Raw genomic sequence first — 19880 nt, 5'->3', positions numbered from 1 at the left:
TAATGTCCCCTTTTGTTTTTACAGGTGCCGGAATGCAGCGCGAACAAAGTTGGAGCAAGCGCAACACAGGTAAGCAGTATTGTAACTGAACGTTACTAACCAATGTTCTTTGTCTTTGCAGGCCCGATGCCGGACGCGGAATGCAGAAAAGAAAACGACTTGGATGCTGCCGATGGCTCGGGTGAGTTGAAGCGCTAACTTTGCCTTTGTCTAACCTGTGCCTTGTGTTTTGCAGGAGATGCTGAAGATTGAAGATTGGTTCCCAGCAGGTAATTTTCGTAACTACAGGATCAGGAGCTGAAGATTCGCTGGAGCTGACACGGTGAGCGTCCTGCTGCAGATGCAGAATAACGCGAAGCATGTGGTACCAATCGGGTGTGGTTTAAATAGCCCATAGGAGTACTTAGGTGTCTTCTTCCACCGCAGCCGCGCCCAGGCAAAAGAGTTCCTGCTTCCAGAAGAGTTCCAGCATCAGTGATCCAGGGAGTGGTGCCTGCCCCACCCAGAAAGAAAAGTAGTCCCTGTTAGAAGAGAGTAAAGCATCATCTGGCTGGTAAGTAAGCAGCATGGTCTGCTTCAGGTAGGTTCACCCAAGCACTTTTACACTTGATATGAGCCCGGCGCTTCCTGTGCTGGGACGGGTCCTTACTATGAGCCTGGCACCACCGGTGCCAGGACAAGGTCCAAAAGGTCCCTATTGGGACTTGCTGGTGCCGATAAGGCATGTTATGAGCCTGTTTCCAAGGGCGTTGGGTAGGTCCTGACTCCTTGAAAGCAGTGGTCATGACACTCAACCTCGCCCCCAAAAAGTCCTCTGCCACCTGCAGTACAGTTTCTCTCAGGGGGAAATGGTTGGGGGAGTAGTCACCTGATCGATAAAAAACTAAGATTAACCAGTGGCAAGCAGCAGGGACTAGATGTATTCTCCACAGCTACAACGTCACCTGCCTCTGGACAAACCTTACTGCCATTACAACTACCATTAGATCTCACAGACAAGCTTGGTAAGGGTACTGATCTGTCTACCAAATGCACTGCCATTAAAACACACCTCACACCACACCCTTGAGGCAAGCAGGCATTATCCTCACCACCAATGATCTTTGTCTGAATGCCAGCAAGGCGGAGATCCTCCTCATCGGCAAACCTTCACCATCCTTTCCCCTCACTCTCTGGCCGTCCTTCCTTGGCCCTCCTCCTACCCCCACCTGCAAGACTAGGAACCTCAGGTCATCTTTGACTTCACACTTTCCTTCTCCGCCCACAACTCTGATGTCTCTAAAAAGTCAAACTTTCCTCTCCTTCCCCAAGAAAGTTGGGGTCTCCCAAGCTCTGGTTCTCTCTAGGTTGAACTATTATAACAGCCTCTTTCTAAATGTACCTGCCTCTACTCTCTACTCTCTGCCCTCTGCAACTAATCCAGAATAGGACTGCAAGACTTGTCCTTGGCCTCAAGCCCTGGGATCGTATCTTTCCAGCTCTGAAATTTCTCCATTGGCTCCCAGTGGATGCTAGGATTAAATTCAAAACCTGCTGCATTTGTCCACAAGGCTTTCTGGGGCCTGGGTCCAAAATACCTTCAGCTATCCCTGCGAAAATACCTCCCCTCTCAAGCTCTTCGCTCCTCTACCTCTAACTCCCTCAGGGTCCGTCGTTTTTCAAAGAAACGAGCTGGGGGTACATCTCTGTCCTCGGCTGGGGCCACCCTTTGGAACAATCTCCCTGCCACACTAAAACTTGGAGAATCATCTCCGGTTCCGGAAGTACCTCAAAACCTTCCTCTTTGCTTCTGCCTTCGCTACCCCTCTCCCCTGCTGATCTGTTCTCTCTTGGCACTGTGCACCTGGCCACCCTCTGTCCTCTGGGCCCAGGGACCTGCTCACCCTGCCACCCTCTCGCACTTCCTCCGGGCCACCCCTGGAACTTGGGTCTGTATCTGTACGCATACAGCCCCCTCCCACTTTTTTTCTTCCTGCACTTATCAGACCTACCCTGTCTGCTGCCTTAAACCCAGCACTTGCAAATTGCTGGCTGCACTACCACCGTTTGTTGCCTTTATTATTTATTTATTATTATTTATCTGTTTCTCCTTTGCTCCGCACTCTCCACTTCTCCCCCTTCCTTGCACTTTTCCCCTCCCCCTCTCCCATGCACTTGCATATTCTCAATGCCACTGGGCCTAGTAAAATCGCCGTTTTGTTCTCCCCTGTACCCTACTCTTGCCTTGTCACGCTCTGAAACACTTGTGTACGAGCGAAATAGAAATAAAATATCAATACCACTAATGTATCCATCAATATGCGTGAATTTGTCATTTAATCAGTTGATAGTGAGAACTAGGTCCCCAAGAACCCTGCCTATCCTTTCATGAGTGTCTGTCAGGGCCTTCAGGGACAGGTTTAAAGTTGCCTGCAAGGTAGAAATCAAGGTTAACACACAATCGACCCTAGCATTAGAAACTTGCTATTTTGTTGAATGCAAGCCCGCCCTGACTAAAATTGGGGACGTATGGACAAAAAAGCTCAAATTGCCTGTCATATTCAACCCAGGAGTAAGAATAGGTACCGAATTATGCAGCACACATTTTTCCAGGGTTGTGTGAATTGAAGCATCATTAGGAGGATATACAACCAGGGGAGGTACTACACCCAAGGAGCTCACCAAGCTCCTTATTCGAGGTGCAATGGCAGTTGTAACAGCCATAAGCATAACCCCCCCAGCCCCTCTGCGATTCCTTCCGTAACCTCAAGACCATCCCGGCTGTAGCCAGGCAGTACACCATCCATCGGAAGAAAATCCAAAAGGGGGCCTCATCAGAGATGGCCAAAGGACCAACATTTACATTTGACAACTTTACCGTCGCCTCCTTCCGTCTTTCAGCTTGCACAGCAGAGTCATGTATGGACAGGATTTCAGAACATTCAATTCCCGTAAAAGACCCTTGATGGCTCACAGCAGAGTCGGAAAAAAGTCTTCCAGAACAGGCCCGCTTAAACGTAATGGAGCCGGCAAAACAAATAGAACAGACTTGATAGCTTTTCAGTGCAAACGAGAGGAAGATACATCAAAGCCCTCCAAAGAAGGACCAGTAGTTCTACTCCTAGAGTCTGATTTTCCAAAAATAAAAACAGCCGGTTTCACCAATGTCACACTGGCCTTGAAAAACAGTACCAATCAAACCATTATAAAAAATGTCAGCCTGTGTTACTTCCGAGGAGGTCGAAGACAAAGAAAACATGGTAGAAGCATGGAAACAACTTTGCATGAAGATAATGTGGGGGGTACAGACATAGCGAGAACCCCATTCGCTTCATCACTTCCCCCGCCAGCATCAATGTTCTTAGTCACAGAAGGAGCGTAAAGAAAGAGGGACTTCGACTTACCCTTATATTTCAATTTAGATTCTGGGAGCCGCATCTCAGATTTTGTGCCTGCCGCTTCCAGTAACCTCACAAGAGAGGCCATTACCGTGCTCCCACCTGCCACTTCCTGGTCAGGGAGCAGCAGAGCGGGTTTACCTTGAGAGTTACTCCCGCTTCTCAATTCATACAAAGACAACGGCATCCCACAAAGTAAAGAAGCTCCATCATACAAAACGTCTAGTTCAAATCTCACTTCTTACGCGAGTTCAAGTGGTTTGAGGCAAGCGACTTAATCGGAAACCTACAGATCAGCAGGTAAACTGGCTGTGAGAAAGGGAGAGCTACCTAAGCAGCCGGCACGCCTCCCTCGCTGAAATGCAAAACTGTAACTCTCAGACTGCCTCACAATGCGCACGCTCCACGCTGTTGTTCGATATTTAAGGTGGAGCTTGTGCAATCCAAAGTAGAAAGAAAGGGCAGAATGGCTTTTCCACAGCATTCTCCAGCACAATCTCTCCTGAAGAAATGTAGCTCTCACACTGAAGGAGGTGACGGACCTGCTGCAGGACGATGAGGTCCAGAGGCAGAGTGGTGGTCCGGGGACAGCTGAATGAATTGGAGACAATAACCCTGAAGAATGACATGCAAGGTCCATGCGTCGGATATCGTCCTGGACTATTACGAGCTGAACAGGGAATGCCTCCCTCTGACTGGTTTAGAGTGACAGAGCCCATTACTGAGGTTTAGCGCCCCCTGGGGTGCGGAGGGGACAGTGGCCATATATGCACCTCCTCTCTGTGCACCTATGCCTCTGGGGAAGTGTCTGCTTTGCAGCCTTCCCAGCGGACGGCTTTGAAACAGCCTCTAGCGGCATAGGCTGGGAAGGGACAAAAACCTCTACCTTTGGCAGGCTGAGCGGAGGGCGCCCCAAGGACTTAGCTGAGGCCTTTGAGGACTGCACCTTCGGGAGAACTTCATCCACCTTTGACCTAAACAGGCTCTGGAAGTGTCAAGGTATGTCCAAAAGCTGAGTCTGCACATTGACCGCAAACCCTGATGTCTTCAACCAACATCTGAGTACCGTCCCTGTAGCCATGGACCTGCCCACACAATCCGTGGTGTCCAAGCCAGAAAGTAAGATCTGGTGGGAAGCCGACCCGCCATCAGCCACCAGGGCCTGAAAACCATCCGGCATCTCTGCCTCAGGGTGTGCTCGGCTCCCCCTTCCACAGCAGAATAGAGGCCAAAAGAACTTGGCAAGAGCAAATGAAGCTTTCGCTGCACGTAGAGCAAGGCTGCCCGATGTGAATAGCTTCTTGCCACAAGCGTCAGTCTCTTGCTCTTCTTGCCAAGAGGGAATGAACTGCCTGAACCACCAAGCTTTCATGGGAGGCATGAGAGGATAACAAAAAAATCGGATTAGATAATGCCGGGCGGTGTTTCCTTGCCAGGTCCCAGTCAACTGCTGCAACAGAGGTAGGGTCCTCCCAAACCTCTGTTACAGGTGCCGCAACTGCCACATTGAAGGGCAGCATCATCTCCATTTTAGGGGCATCATCCAGGATATCACAAAGCTTGTACTGGATCTGGCATCGGGATAGAGCAGAAAGCCCCATGGTCTCAGCTACCTTGGCCATCATCTGTTGAAAAGCGGCTAAGGCTTGCCCGGAGTGGGAGTTGGCAAGGTTTCTGGGGACGTGGCCAGGCCACTGGCGATGCGCAGGTCCGTGGCTAGCCCAAACACATCCTCACCTTCCCCGTAGAATTCCTTGGGAAATCTCTCTCTTCCCTGGACACCATTGGCTCCAAATCGAATGGCACTGGATCACCTTTCTTGTGCTAGATGGAGTACATCTTGGACATGAAGGAATCTCTTGTAGGGGAGTGTACGTCGGGGAGCTTCAACAACGCTGATCAGTCCTGCCACCAGGAACACAGCTGCCGTAGGCAGTGTTGTCCGGCATCTGGACCCTTTTGTTGTTATCAGATCCTGGTCCAAGTACAAAGGCGTGCACGAGTGGACTCCAGCGGGTGCCCGGCCGGTCACAACAGACACAGTGAGAACAGTCGGCAGCCCAGCCGAAGGCGCCTTCGCCGGCAGCGCCGAGTCTGAAGCCCTGTGGCAAATATAGCCATCAGTTTAAGGCAAAATGCCTCTCATTCCTCTTTTGTGGAGGACTAGGTGGGGTAAGGTAATTGTACCTGCTGTGTCGAGGATTACCTAGAGCGGTGGCTCCTCCTCTTAGAGGATGAAGGGTGACAGTGAAAGGATCCACTCGGGGAGCAGGATCTCTTCTCTTCCGGTGCTGCTTCTTCTTGGCCTTCTTTTCTTCCTCTTTGCGTGGAGACATTTTTTTCGGATGGTGCTCAGTATCGTGCAACCTCGAACAAGACTGCAGATCCACACTCTTTGCCTTGTGAATGAAGGTGAATAGCTTTGCCGCTCTTTCCCAGCGGGCCTTAAGGTGCATGAACTGGCACAACCCACAATCCAGAGTGTTGTTATGCCTTCCTAAACAAAGACAGGTCTGGTGCGGATACAAAACAGACATCTACTGGCCGCAATCCGGACAAGGCTTGAATCCCGACAGCTTCAACAAAGTGGCCATGGAATAGAGAAATGTTGGCTTTTTAAGCGAATTAGTTTTTTTTTTTTTTACTTTTGTTTATTAAGCTTGGCAGCACAGACATAGGCGAGCAACATACAAGGCAAATACATTACATTGGCAATATGGGTAATACAGGTATACAAAGTCAGCTTACAGTTTGATTATACACTTGGGAGGTACATGCAGAGTGGGTGCGGGACTGGGGAGACAGCCGTTCAGAGGGGGAAACTGGGGTGAGGGGAGGTGGGAGCTGAAGATGTAGTGCCTGATGCAGTATCCATAGCGGACATATAGGATCGAAACCTGAGCCAAATATGTCTGGGTCTTGAGTAAGTGGGCTGCTATAGGGACCAGGATTCTTCGGTGTCTGAAGCCCAGGTGACCGCCCTGAGCCATTGTGCATGAGTGGGTGGTGTGGGCCAAAGCCAACAGAGTAGGATGGACCGTACTGCGAGCAACATGCAAAGGCCAGCCAGTCTTTTGGAATCTCGGCAGAGTTCGGGGAAGTCGTGGAAGATACATCTCATTGGGGATGGGGTGATAGGATGCTCGAGAATGGTTGACATGGTAGAACATATTCAATTCCAGAATTGGGCGGTACCGAGTCATTTCCATGCTTTTGTTAAGGCCAGGGACGTGCAGGCCACTGGGTCGAGTGAGTCAGACTCTGAAGGGATGGGTTGAACAACTAGGGAACGGATGTCCCTGTCACCAACCACCAGTTTTTCAATCCTGAGGTGTGGAGGGGGGTCTAATGCGTTAAACCAGTGTGATGTAAATTGGATTTGCGCTACCAGCCAATATTTGAGAAAATCAGGAGCACCAAAGCCACCCCCCTCCATTGAGGCGGACAAGGTCCCAAGCTTCAGACAGACCGCGCCGGAGTGCCACAAAAATGTGTTAATCGTGCGAGTCAATGTACGGAAGAACCCATCTCCTGGCCTTAATGGGACTTTGATAAACCTGTACAGAAGTTGGGCCAGTACTATCATCTTCAGTATCCCTATCCTGCCTGCAAGGGAAATCGGCAGTTTACTCCAGCCCAGTGTCCTAGTTTCGAGGTTCGCAAGGTATTTTTGATAGTTTTCTTTGAAAGGTCAATTCGAAATGGCGAGCTATTTCTAATCCGAGGTAGGTGAATTTTGACTGAGCCCACGCGAATCCCAGAGTAACGGGGGGGTGGGGGGAGTGCAGTCTGTGAGCGGGAAGAGGGTGAATTTAGCCCAATTCACTTTAAGTCCGGAGATGTGTCCGAAGTGGATGACGTCCTCCAATATCGGAGCCAAATTGATGGAGGGAGAGCGGATAAAGAGAAGCGCGTCATCGGCATACAGGGACACTATATCAGCCTGGCCCGCAGCTCGTAGGCCTCTATGTGCGTGGAATTGGCATAGCATATCGGCGAATGGTTCCATCGCTATGGCGAAGATCAGGGGAGAGAATGGGCAGACCTGCCTTGTTCCCCTAGCGATCTGGAATAGGGGAGAGCATCTGTCCTCAGTGCGGACCCTGGCTACAGGATCGTAGTATAGCAATCTAACCCGGGAGAGAAAGGAGGAGTCGAATTTACATTTTTCAAGAACCCGCCAGAGGTATTTCCACAAGACCGAATCAAACGCTTTTTGCATGTCGAGTGTAGCGGCTACTGCGTGACCATTTGAGTTTATTCTGCTAATTAAAGAGCCGCCTCAGGTTCAAGGAAGTGGAGCTGCCTGGAATAAAGCCTGCTTGATCAGGGTGAATGATGTGCGGCATGTAGGGCGCTAGGCGTAGAGCTAATAGTTTGGCATAGATTTTGGCGTCGCAATTAATGAGCGAAAGTGGACGGTACGAGCCACATTGTGTGGAGGGTTTGCCAGGTTTGAGTAAGACCATTATTGTAGCCTCACGAAGAGAGGGGGGAAATCTCCCTGTCTCCACTGATTCCTCCCAGAGGGCCATCAGGCGGCGGAGTAGGAGCAATTTATAGCGTTTATAGAATTCAATTGGGATGACATCTGAGCCTGGGGACTTCCCTGAGGAAAGTGAATCTACAGCGTCTGAAAACTCCTCAGGGGTGAATGGGGAGCCGAGGGATCCGATGGTTTCGGGGAAGAGTACCGAGTGGTGGAGGGCGTCGAGGTAGGAGTCGATCTCCGATGCCGAGGCACTATCCGCATTGGCATATAGGGATTCATAAAAAGTGAGAAATTCAGTGTTGATGTCTTGTGACGATGTGGCTAGGGAGCCATCCGGCCTTTCCACCCCAGGGATGTGTGGGGCACCGAGTTCGCGCCGGAGAAGCCTAGCCAGAAAGCAGCCCGAACGTTCACCCTCACCATATTTCCAAGCTAGGCCAGGGCTGTCCAGGAATTTTAGTTCACGGTCCGCCAGAGAACGAAACGTGTTGAGTTCTGTTCCTATAGAAGCTAGGTCTTCAGGGGTTTGGTGTAGTGAACATTGGGCTTCCGGGGACGATAGTTTGGATTCACTTTCGGCGATATCCTTTCGGATTGTTTTAAGGATACCATTTTCCTTGGACAATGCTATGCCCCTAATGTACGCTTTAAAAGATTCCCAAAGAGTGGCCTGTGAAGATACCAAATCAGTGTTTATTTCAAAGAACTCTTCAATGGCCATCTCCAATTCGGAACCAAATACAGGGTCAAGGAGAGAGTGAGGTTTCATTCTCCTGTGTCTACTCCGATTGCGGTCTGTGCCCCAGCAAAGGGTAATAGACACCGGCGAATGGTCAGAAAGTGTTCTCGGAAGAATCTTTAGCTGTGTCACATTTTTATCAGTACATCAGAGACTAGCCATCTGTCAATTCGGGAATAGGAGTCATGTACCAAGGAGTAGAAGGAGAAGGAGCGGGAGTCGGGGTAGAAGAGCCTCCATGCGTCGACCAGTGCAAGTCGAGGGAGAGATGACAATGTAGTATAGGCTGCTTTAGTGAGTTGGCGGGGTCTGGAGCTGGATCTGTCAAGGTTCACATCAAAGATTGTGTTAAAGTCACCCCCACAGAGAATTGGTATTAAGGGGAAGCTATCAAGGAGGGATGCGAGATGTAAGTAGAATTCTGGATCGTCAATGTTAGGACCGTAGATGTTCAGTAGGACCATCTCGCTGTTCTGGAGAGTGGCATGGAGTAACACACATCTGCCCTGAGGGTCGATCTGTGAGGATATAAGCTCGAACTTGAGGCTCTTGTGAATTAGGGTCATAACTCCCTGACTTTGTGTAGAGTAGAGTAGTTAGTGTAGTATCTGTGGGGACCCCACACTTTGGCAAATTTTTCACAGTATTCAGTGCAGGCGTGTGTCTCCTACAGGAAAAGGATTTTGGCCCCGTGACGTTCGGACTGTAACTGGAGTTGTCTCATTTTCTTATAATTACCCAGACCCTGCACATTCCAGCTCATGAAAGTTACAGTTGCCAGTGTAGAGATGTTTGTTTTAGGATCAATGTTCGTCGGAGCGGCAGCCCCGATGACTGATGGATCATTCTAGCAGCCCTGTGATACCATCGGTTCAGTGTTACCTCGTACTCGACCCACGCTGCGGTCGCCAAGCCTTTTATAACATAACACCCAACGTAACCCACCCCCACCCACGTCCCTCCCCCAAACAGAGGAATGGTAACCCCATAACCCATTAACCAAAACCAAACCAGTGGCATCAACGCCAGGGGGCCTGTGAACCGGCCTGGCGACAATGCTCCGGACCATGGGGCGATTTTAAGGATAAACATGGTGCCCAACAATAACGTCACATATAACTTGAAGAGGATTTCGGACGCGTAGGTATGGCACAGTCGTACGATGGTGAACCAATTTGTTCTCGATTGAGAGTAGTAGTCTCGTAGGTTACTAACATAGCGTGGTGGCTGGCTTTAGGGACCTCTCAGCAGAATAACTTAACAGTTGTAACTATGTGGTGTAGGGAGAATTTTAGCCAGGAAAGCGTTCATCAATGAACCTGGAGGCCTCTTCTGGGATTGTAAAGAAAAACACCTGGTTGGAGTGTTCAATCCGTAGCTTGGCAGGGTACAGCATGGAGTATTTAACTCTGTGGTCTCTTAAGTCTCTTCTTTACCGCCAAGAAGTTCTTGCGCTCCCGCTGAACAGCCACAGAAAAATCGCGGTACAGGTGTATTCTAGCACCTCCCAGTAGCAGTTCGCCCTTAGCTCTCGCAGCCCTAAGGGTGGCATTGCGATCCCGGAAATTCAAGACCCTGGCTACGATGGGGCGTGGAGGCGCGCCTGGCCTAGGTTTAGCTGTTAGGCCTTGGTGGGCTCTCTCTATCGCGAACTGAGGGGAGAACTTTGGAGAGTCAAGGAGTGTCAGCAGTGTACGCTCTACATAGTCTCCCATCGGCTCCTTTGCGCCGTCCTGAGGTACACCAATAGTGCGAAGGTTATTTCGCCTCGATCGGGACTCAAGGTCCTCATTATTCTTCTCGACCTCTAGGACACGGTTGGAAAGCGAGGAGACCTCCACACGAAGGGAGCCCAGGTTATCCTCAGTGGCGCTCACCCTCATCTCGATCTCCGCCACCCGGCCGTCAGTCCTCTTGATGTGAGCCTTGGAGGATATGGTGCCGTTCATGTCATAGAGTTTGGAGTGGAGTGTGGTGAAACCTTCGTGGATGAACTCCATCATGTTCCGGGAATCAGGAGGGTCAGGTGGTGTTGGGTTAGTTGGAACCTGCTCCGGCGCCTCCTCGGCCGATCTCGACAGAGTTTTCACAAACATATTGATGGAACACTGTTTTTTCCCCGTTCCTTTGGTCATGGTGACGAGAGGGGGGCTTGAAGTTAGGTAGCGGGGGATTTATGGAGCCCACATGCAGTGCAGGAAGGTGGCCCGGTAGGCTGCAGAGAGAGGGAGGGCAGTGCTTTGTGCGCTGGCGGAGAGGTGCCCACCAAGGCTACCAGTAGAATGTAGTATTGGCCTCTATGTAGGATAGGGGGTAGCCAGGTATTGCAGGAGGTTAAGTCTACGTGCCTCGCGCTTTGCGTGGTGTGCCCAGGGAGGGAGGGCTCAGAGGGTTAAGCAAGAGTAAAACGTACTCAACGGGACCCTGCGCCGCAGTGGGACAGAGACAAGTGATATTTCAGAGTCCCAATGAGCGTGAGGATCCTGATGCAGATATAGCAGGTCACTGCGGGTCAGGCAAAACGCCCCAAGTCCGTCATCCGGGAGGCAGCTGGACCAGGGACCAGCAGATCAGATGTTCGAGAATGGATGGAGGGCACCATCCCTGCTACTTCGTGGGCTGTGGGTGCCTGGCCTCTGGATATTAAATGTGAGCGGGGGGCAAGGATGTGCATCCCCGCAACAGTGATCCCCACGCGGCTGCCTCAGGATTTAATGGTGTGCTCCTGGAGAGGCACCATATGAGTTTCGGTGCAGATGACTGATCTGGAGTGGCATCAGGATGTGGAGTCCAGTACTTCTTAAACCGGGGCTGTGTTGGTGTGCCCGCGCCCCGCACCGCAGCGCACTCAGTGTTTCATAATAGTCTGGGGTCTTGTGCCCCCCCAGGGACGACCCAAGTGCGCAGTACTGCCCGGGGCAGTGAGTGAAAGTTTGTAGAGAGAGCGGGGACAGTTGGCCTTATTCACAGCGTCGGGTGGCAATGAGAGGCGGTGGAGCGATAGGGGGGACAAGGGCCCCAAGGACTCACTGTGCTTGCCGGTGGAGGGAATAACTCATGGGTGAGCCACGAGCCCAAGGCACACCGGGTCTGATTCAGGAGCCGGGCCCGGCTCACAGCACGCCACCCAGGAGGGGTAGCGGAGCAGTCTGCTCCCCACTCAGGATGCATGCATTTAGCAGGAGCCCTTTTCCAGGGCTCTAGTGGAATTTTCCCTAAGGGTGCCTCAAATGTCTCTGTAAATGTGCGTTTATTAATTAATGGAGGTGTGTGAGGTATGGATTCCTCTCGAATCTTATGGCAGCTGAGTTCAGCCTGCTGTTCTCTTCCGCTGTCGGAGGAGCGCAGCACCAGGGCCCCGCTGTTGTGCTGCGTCTCCACCCCGGGTGTTGGAGTCTCTCTGGGGGGAGGCAGCCCTCACAGGTCGGCCTCCCCGCATGCCACCGTGGATATGTATATAGAGGGGAGGCAGCTCACCACAGTGGAGGAGTCCGGCTTGTGTCCTCAGGCGGTTGTCTGCCCGAGCCAGAGGGAGCCCAGCCCACCACCGGACCCGCGGCCTCGCATGCAGCGCTGTGTCTTGGCCACAGTCCGGGGCACCGCAACTCACGCACCCCCCTCTGGGGTTCTGTTCACCGGCTGCTCGGAGGTGGACGCCCGTCCCCCGCCGGGTCCCTCCTATATTAGCAGGCTGTATTCCCAGGATGAAGTTGAGGATGGCCCGCAGCAGGAGGACCGCTGGCTTTTGGCACGCAGGTACGCGGCCGTTGGCGGGTGGCCGCGGCTCCGTGCACACTCAATCTCTGGTTATCCGGCACCGATTCCAGCCCAGATTTGGATCGGATATTCCCTGGGTCAGCTGGTGTGGAATCGCTTCTGGTATGTTCGTTAAGGTTGTACACCAATGCAGGATTAACGCTTTAGGAGTCTGCCAGCCACGGAGCTCGAAGATCAAGCGGACATCTTGTTCAGCGCACAACAGCGCCCCCCAAGCAAATTAGTTCTGATCAAAGAACAGAGTGCAAAGGAACAAAGGAACTCCGGGCACGGGGCGCAGCGCCTCAATGTATAATGGCCCCAATGTCATGCCTGATGTGGGATGCGTAGAGGCGTCGGATGGAGCCAAGAAAGAGCCGTGCTGCACTCCTTGGCGGTGGGAAGCTTTCAGAGTACAGCTGTCATGGGGATGGGATTATCATAGATGAGGAATCTGCAAAAGGAAAGAATCCATTAGAATGACGGTTACTAATATCTGCCAATATTTCTTATTTCTATATTGGAGCATCAGCATATCCTCCGTTTACCAAGGGTAACACTGTCCACCATGCAAAGGTGAAAAAGAGTCATGTGAGAAACCTGAAAGTGTCTCCCTGACTAGTCCCCGGGGATCTGTCATCCAGGTGGCCAGGACACGGCCATCCTATAGGATAATTAGTAAGCGATGTAATTGACTGTTTGTGCTAATTGATTATTTTAGGTCACTTAGGATTTGAGAAAAGTTTGTAAAAAATATATCGCAAATAAATAAATATAATGTTAAAGTGTCTAAGAGGAGCCCTTTGGTTTGTGTCTCCAACACATTTCTACAATTTCTTGGATTATGCTGCTACCTGTGGGGAAAAAAGAAGTTCAGTTCTAGCTCACACTTTATGTAACAATCTGACAGAAATCAAGAAGAAGTAATCCAATCAGAAGACGTTCAGGGCTGTTGTGTTCATCCTTCCCACCTTGTTTATTCCAAACACTCTTGCACAGCCCTTGCAGTGTTCTGAGCCAATCTCCTGTCTCCTTGGACTAGTCAGATCAGCACTCAAGGACAGATGCCAAGGTACTGTATCTAGTCACCACAACGCATTACTACGAAAAAGGAAGCATTAAAAGAGTAACTTACAGCCTTTTCAATGGTAGAACGAGATGGAAAAATGATTTCCAAAACATCTTTCAAATTCTGCAGCAATGTATTTTCTGGATCCCTACAAGAAAAAGAAACTACATATCACCTGTGATGACTGAAAAGAATTCTAAACTAAAACAACAATGTCAGAAGGACTTACCACATATGTATGTTGTTGTTCAACTTCATTTTCAGGGGATTCACCACTAGGAAAAGCATAATTAGAATTATTATTTCATTTTTATTAAATAAAAATAAATGATATGAAAATTGAACCAGTTTGAAAAACGTAATTGAACCAATGTCATCAGTTAACCAATATTACAAATTACTCACTGATGCAGCTATGATGCCGCTCAAACCATGTACCTCTGGTTATTTTGTAATGTTTCATGCATACATTCATTAAAACCACTTTTTTAACGTTCCTAAAAAGAATAGTTAAGCACCCAAGTATAAAACACAGGTAAATGTGCAGTTTTTACCATGCGATTAACTATAAAAGTAAGGAAAACCTCTTTTGTTCATGTCAAAATGATACTCTTTGGGAAGGGCCAAGCACGTTTTTAGAGTGTAGCATTGAGAAGACTAGTTCCACTCTGGCATTAGCTCCATCAAACCAGTCCCTTTCATGAACATAACATTCCAGGAAGCAGGCCAAATCATGGAGGGGAAGGGCAGCACCAAATCTGATGAGTAAGAACTAAATGGTACTGTGGAATGTGTTTATGAAGAGGAATCAATGAAAACATTTGAAGTATGGACGGCCTTCATCTCAACTTCTTCATTACTATAACAATACATCCCAAATAACAGCTAATAACTGCCTGCCACCTAGCCCATCACCCTGAATGTAGTACTCATCTAACGTTCTTCTGGATCAACCGACACCTTCTTAAACACAAACAGGTCCCATGCAGTCTCGTATCCCAACTCCTAATTTGCCTGGCCAATCTCACCCTCGACACCCTTCTTCTCCCCATAGCAGAGTCATTCTGGTTAGTCAACCCCCTCCTACTCTGATCAATCATCCATACAAACATTCTCAATACCCATTAAAAAATTAACTCACCCTTACTCGAGCACAAACTCAAAACATATCAAGACTGTTTCCTAATCATTATATGCCATGTACACACTTCCCAGCCTAACCCATCGGAAAAGCCTGCGACTCAGTCATCTATGCCCCAACGACTCTCTACATTGCCAAATACCCCATTCACACCTGGCTTCCAGCCTTGGAACACTGCTGCCATACAAGAAATATAAAGCAGCATGCTAGGCCACCTTTGCAAGAGGATAGCCCCCCTCAGCCTCATCAACCCTCAACCATGTAAATCCTCCTGCAGCTACTCATCTACTTTCTTCTCAAGTAATCCCACAAACTTGTCAACACCCTTCCATTCTCTTAATGTCGAACCCTGTACCACAAACTTCTCTACATTTGGGTAACCAAGGATAGGTGAAGGAGTGGGGGGACTTTGGAGTCGTCCCTCGTCATAGTCCCTCGTGTGTGCATTTTCCCGTCACAGACCCTTACACACGCATTTCCCCATCACAGCCTCTCGCGCGTGCACGCATTCTCTCCCCGCCTCCCCCCACACACGCCCTGTCTTAGCCCCTTGCGGGCTTTTACCCCATCAAAGCCCCAGTGTTGCCAACTTGGTGACTTTCTTGCTATATTTAGGTGAGATATCACGGCCCCTTAGCGACTTTGTGCTTAAACAGCGGCTAGCGAGAAATCTAGCGACTTTTTTCTATTAGTTTGGAGACTTGCCATTTAAGCAAGTTTCCGAACCAATAGAAAAAAGTGTAAGTCTCCAAACCAATAGAAAAAAGTCGCTAGATTTCTCGCTAGCCGTGCAACTATTAGTTTTGACCATTGTTTCTGAATAAATATTCTCTAAACTGCACAACTTGCATCACATTTCATCAACAACTCCCGCGTGCGTACTAGTAAAAAATTGGTCACAAAAAGAATGAAGAGCCATTTGCAGCTGTGGACCACTTTTGTCCGAGTCCAACTGTGACGCTGACCTAGCAAAGTGTTCCGCAGATCAGAAGTAGCTAAGTGAGGTGCTTTGGCAGAGCAGTGATAGTGTCAGTACTGGAACTGTTACTCTGCTTCATGTCAGAGGCGAGGTGCATTAGCAGAGCTGCACGTGAGTCCCGGTACAGAAGAGAACGCTTCAGGTCAGGATTAATGTGCACTGGCCTGGCTGCTTACGTGGTCCACATGATGACCCATCACTCGGTGCTTCAAGCCAGCAACGAAGTTCAATAGTGCAGGTGTTTGTGTACCAAAATGATAAACTCGCACAGTGTGATGCACTTTCAGGGGCGTTGCTTATTCTGTAATATTGGAGCGGGAGTGATCGCGAGAGATACCAAAAAGCAATGGTGCAGATCCAGCTAAAAAAGGACAGCGTGATGAGTTAGGAGCCGGTCCATGCGCATATGATGTTACATTGAATAATAGTGATATTCTACCGTGATGGCAGCACCGTCACCCCTTCCATTATATCGCTCCACGTTTGCAGGATTCATTCTTTATAATTATTCAGTCTCAAACCACTTTGAGGGAAATTCAAAACACTCAAATCAGTTTGAGGTTTCCATAGCGTTCAAACTTGTACAGCAATTTATGGCTGAATTAGTTCCTTGTTTGAAAGCGGTACAATTTGTTGGATCAGTTAAGCAAAAATGACCTTACTCTGTGCACACTAATGGGCATGATTTCATGCAAAACACATTTTTTCTTAATGCAATTTTGTGAAAATAACATTTATTCTTTAATAATTCAAAATAAAGAGTATCTATGTACTCATTGTCGATATCTCTGTTCGACTTTGTAAATGTTCAAGATAACAATCATTTCAACAATTTGGCATTATTTTTCATGCACAGTAATACTTTCAAATTCAATACAATTGTTTCTACAATCAGCAAGTATGTTCTCAACTTCTTTTGAACCAGTATCACATGTTATGTCCCTTCAACAGTTCATTTTCTATTGTTTTGTGGGGATTTCTAGTCCATGATACTCCCAGATGGTGAATAGACTGCTTATTGGATGGTCTAGTTTTCTAATGCACGACGCGTTTCGGGCTCTCTATTCTATTCATCAGGTGCAACCAAGTACTATATTTCAATGTGTTGATTCTGAAAATTAAACCTATGTTTCTATTTAGAAATTGTGTCCTTAGTATTTTCATGTTATTTTTTCTAACTAAGAATTTCAATGATTCCTTTTTAGTTAATTGACCATGTGTACCTGTAATACTGTAGATCTCTCCCGTCTTCAAAACATCTAGTTCATGTCGGTTTAGCTTCAAGGTTTTGGCCTCATCAATTCTTTTGTGCATGATTGACAGTTTGCTCAATCTGTTAAAAAACGAATGAACATCGTTTTTCTAGCGATCTCATAATTCTATGATGGGTTTTGTGCTGGGAACAGTCGCTAAAGCATAGCGCTGTGCCCCAGTCACAAAACCCTAATTCAGCATCCTTGTTTTTACTGTTACATGTTTAGCATAACATTGCCTCACCTTTGTCTGATGACCGGCGTGGGCAACAATCTTGTGGTAAATTGAGCGTGCTCGCACGGTGTTACGTGTCCTGTGACATCACGTTCCGCTCGGTTTCCTCTCTTTCGCCGCACAATATCCTCGACAAATCCTCTCCTTCCAGTTCAATTCTGAGGTGTTCGTGTCGCATTAACGTTACTCCGTGGTCACGTTGTTTTTGTTTGATGGAACTTCATGTGTGTAGTCCCTTGTTGCTTTCAATTGTGATACCAAGTGGATGACTCTTGGTGAATCCGTGGGCGCCATCTTGTAGTGGCTTTGGGGGTTCAAGAGATCATATTCCATCGCGTTTGTTACTTATCACAATCTCACTGTGGCTGCACTGATTTTTGGATATCGTTATTGCGCGATATTGTAAACATGCTTGTTGATGCGTTTTCTGTTTGCATTGCATGCCATCAGACGAGTGTTGTCCTTTGTTTAATTGTTCATTGCCAACCTGTGATCAATGGGGCTGACATAATCAGAACCTTGTATCTTGAATTTCTACATATTAATACCCCATTTTACTGTTGTTGGAAATAGGCACTGAGGCGTGCCTTTAAGGTCTGGTGGTATCTGTGCATATCTATAAGAAGCAACTTAAATCCCAATCAGCATTCATCCCATTGGGCTGCATAGAGTTCAATTTCTCAATCCAATATGTTTCTCTTTGTAAGAGCATTTTGTTTAGATTTCCTCCTCTTCTTGATGTTGTCATGATCCCTGCTTCCAAGGGGTCAGGACTTGCCCCACGACCTTGGAAGCAGGCCCATGACTCTGATCCCAGGAACCAGCCAGTCCCTATAGGGACCCTCTGGACCTTGTCCTGGCGCCAGTGGCGCCAGGCTCATGATGGTGACTGGTCCCCGCACAGGAAGCGCCGGGCTCATATTAGATAGGAGTGCTTGGTGGACCTACCTGTAGCAGACCATGCTGCTTACTTACCAGCTAACTGGTCTCCTGATCCTTCTCTGCCTGGAACTACTTTTTCTGTCTGGGTGGAGCAGGAGCCACTCCCTGGAAGCAGAACACAGGAACTCTTCTAGAAATCTGGAACTCTTTTCTTACCTGGGTGGGGCCGTGGAAGGAGACGCCTAAGCACTACAGAAGGCTATTTAAACCACACCCGATTGGTTTCACGTGCTTCGCGTTATTCTGCATCTGCAGCAGGACGCTCACCGTGTCAGCTCCAGGAAACCTCCAGATCCTGTGAACACGAAATAACCTTCTGGAATCCAATCTTCAGTCTTCTTCAGTCTTCTGCAGCTCCTGCAAAACAAAGGCACAGGTTAGGCTAAAGTAAAGGCAGCAAATCTACTTACCTAATCCAACGGCAGCATCCAAGGCGCCTTTTTCTGCCTTTCTCTTCCGGCATCCGACATCTGCAAAGAGAAAGAACTTCGGTCAGTAATATTCAACTACAAGTTCTGCTTACCTGTGTTACGCCTGTTCCAACTCAGCTCGCGCTGCATTCCGGCACCTGCAAGGCAAGATACATCGGTTAGTAACGCTTAGTTACAAGACTGCTTACCCGTCGCTTTCAATCTGTTCGCGCTGCACATCAGCACCTGCAAAGACAAAAGAGACATTACGGAGCATTCTCCAGCGCTAGTGCAGTCTTTCTACTTACGTGTCATTAGAAGGATAATCTTCATCGTCACAGCATCTGAAAAAGGAAAGACATAGACTTTACAGACTTAAGACTTTTGAAGGAGAAGAGAACAATGCAAAAGGAACTTTAATACTTACAAGGCACGCTCGTGCATTAACGGCGTCTTCGCTCTCAGCAAATCCTCTGCTATCAAGAGGCAGAGCTCGCATCCAGTGAAGCAACTGGATCCAGCGCCCCTGCACAAGACGCAGGATGGAGAGCCCGGCATTTACCTATATAAGGTAAGCGCAATATCAACCCAGTTCCACGGGGAAGAAAGGGCGAGAGGGGCTAGGAACTTTCCGAATCTTCCAAACACTAATACCTTGGTTTACCCTTGCAGACATCTCACTCTTCAGCTTAAACTGTCGGTGGGAAGGGGGCCCAGTCCGGGAGCAAAACGAACCCTGCGCCTAACACTGAAGACAGTATCCTCGCCAGATCAAGACCGGCGCCTCCGGGGGAACCAGGTGAGCGTTACAGATGTTTTTATCTGTTCCAAAATAATGAATCTTATCTGTGTGATGTTATGTCTTTCTTTCTTGAAATGTTGAGTGACTGGTGATTTGATGGCTCCTGTCCCGATGTTTGATTTGTGTCCCGACCATCTTGTTTTTGCCTTCCTCATTGTCATCCCTACGTAATATATTCCACATGGGCATCTTATGCCGTATATTACATTTTTCGAATCGCAGGTAGAAGAGTGATAAAGGTTTATCTTGTAACTTTTGTGAGGATGAGTAATGGTGTTGCCCTTGATTACATTATTACAATTGTTGCAATTATGACATGGAGTTGTTCCTTTATAGATATCCTGGGTGTGTCTTTCCATTGAGAAATCTGCTTTGACGAGATGTTCTCTCATTGATTTGCTCTTGTTATATGCGAAAAGTGGAGGTTCTGGAAAAAGCCTTTTTATCATTGGATCTAAGGTCAGTGTAGACCAATTCTTTGATGATTTATTTGATTTTGGGACTTTGTTGGGAGAAAGTGGTGACGTGTACTAATTTCTCCTGTTCCTCCTTTTCTTTGGGTTGCAATGCTTCTTCTCTGCTGATTCTGCTTGCTTTTTCAGCACCCATACTGATGGTGGATGGCTGATAACCTCTTTTTACAAATGTACTCTTCAGATCTTCTGTCTTTCTGATGTATTCATCT

The 19880-nt window shown here is 48.4% G+C and overlaps 1 protein-coding gene across 5 annotated transcripts in view; it reads right to left on the bottom strand.

Annotated features, from left to right (window-relative positions):
• Window positions 1-19880, bottom strand: part of FANCL (FA complementation group L) — a 1272502-nt gene that overhangs the window by 162691 nt on the left and 1089931 nt on the right. For all 5 annotated transcript variants that reach the window (XM_069608050.1, XM_069608049.1, XM_069608048.1 and 2 more), the window contains 2 exons: window positions 13663-13708; window positions 13500-13581 (listed from right to left, as the gene is read on the bottom strand). In XM_069608050.1, the coding sequence (XP_069464151.1) occupies window positions 13500-13581; window positions 13663-13708 (128 nt within the window). The remainder of the gene's footprint in view (window positions 1-13499; window positions 13582-13662; window positions 13709-19880) is intronic.

This window comes from Ambystoma mexicanum, chromosome 4q (genome assembly GCF_040938575.1).
Source record: "Ambystoma mexicanum isolate Mex_15411 chromosome 4q, UKY_AmexF1_1, whole genome shotgun sequence".
Taxonomy (NCBI): Eukaryota; Metazoa; Chordata; class Amphibia; order Caudata; family Ambystomatidae; genus Ambystoma; species Ambystoma mexicanum.
This window is presented reverse-complemented; position numbering and strand designations above follow the sequence as displayed.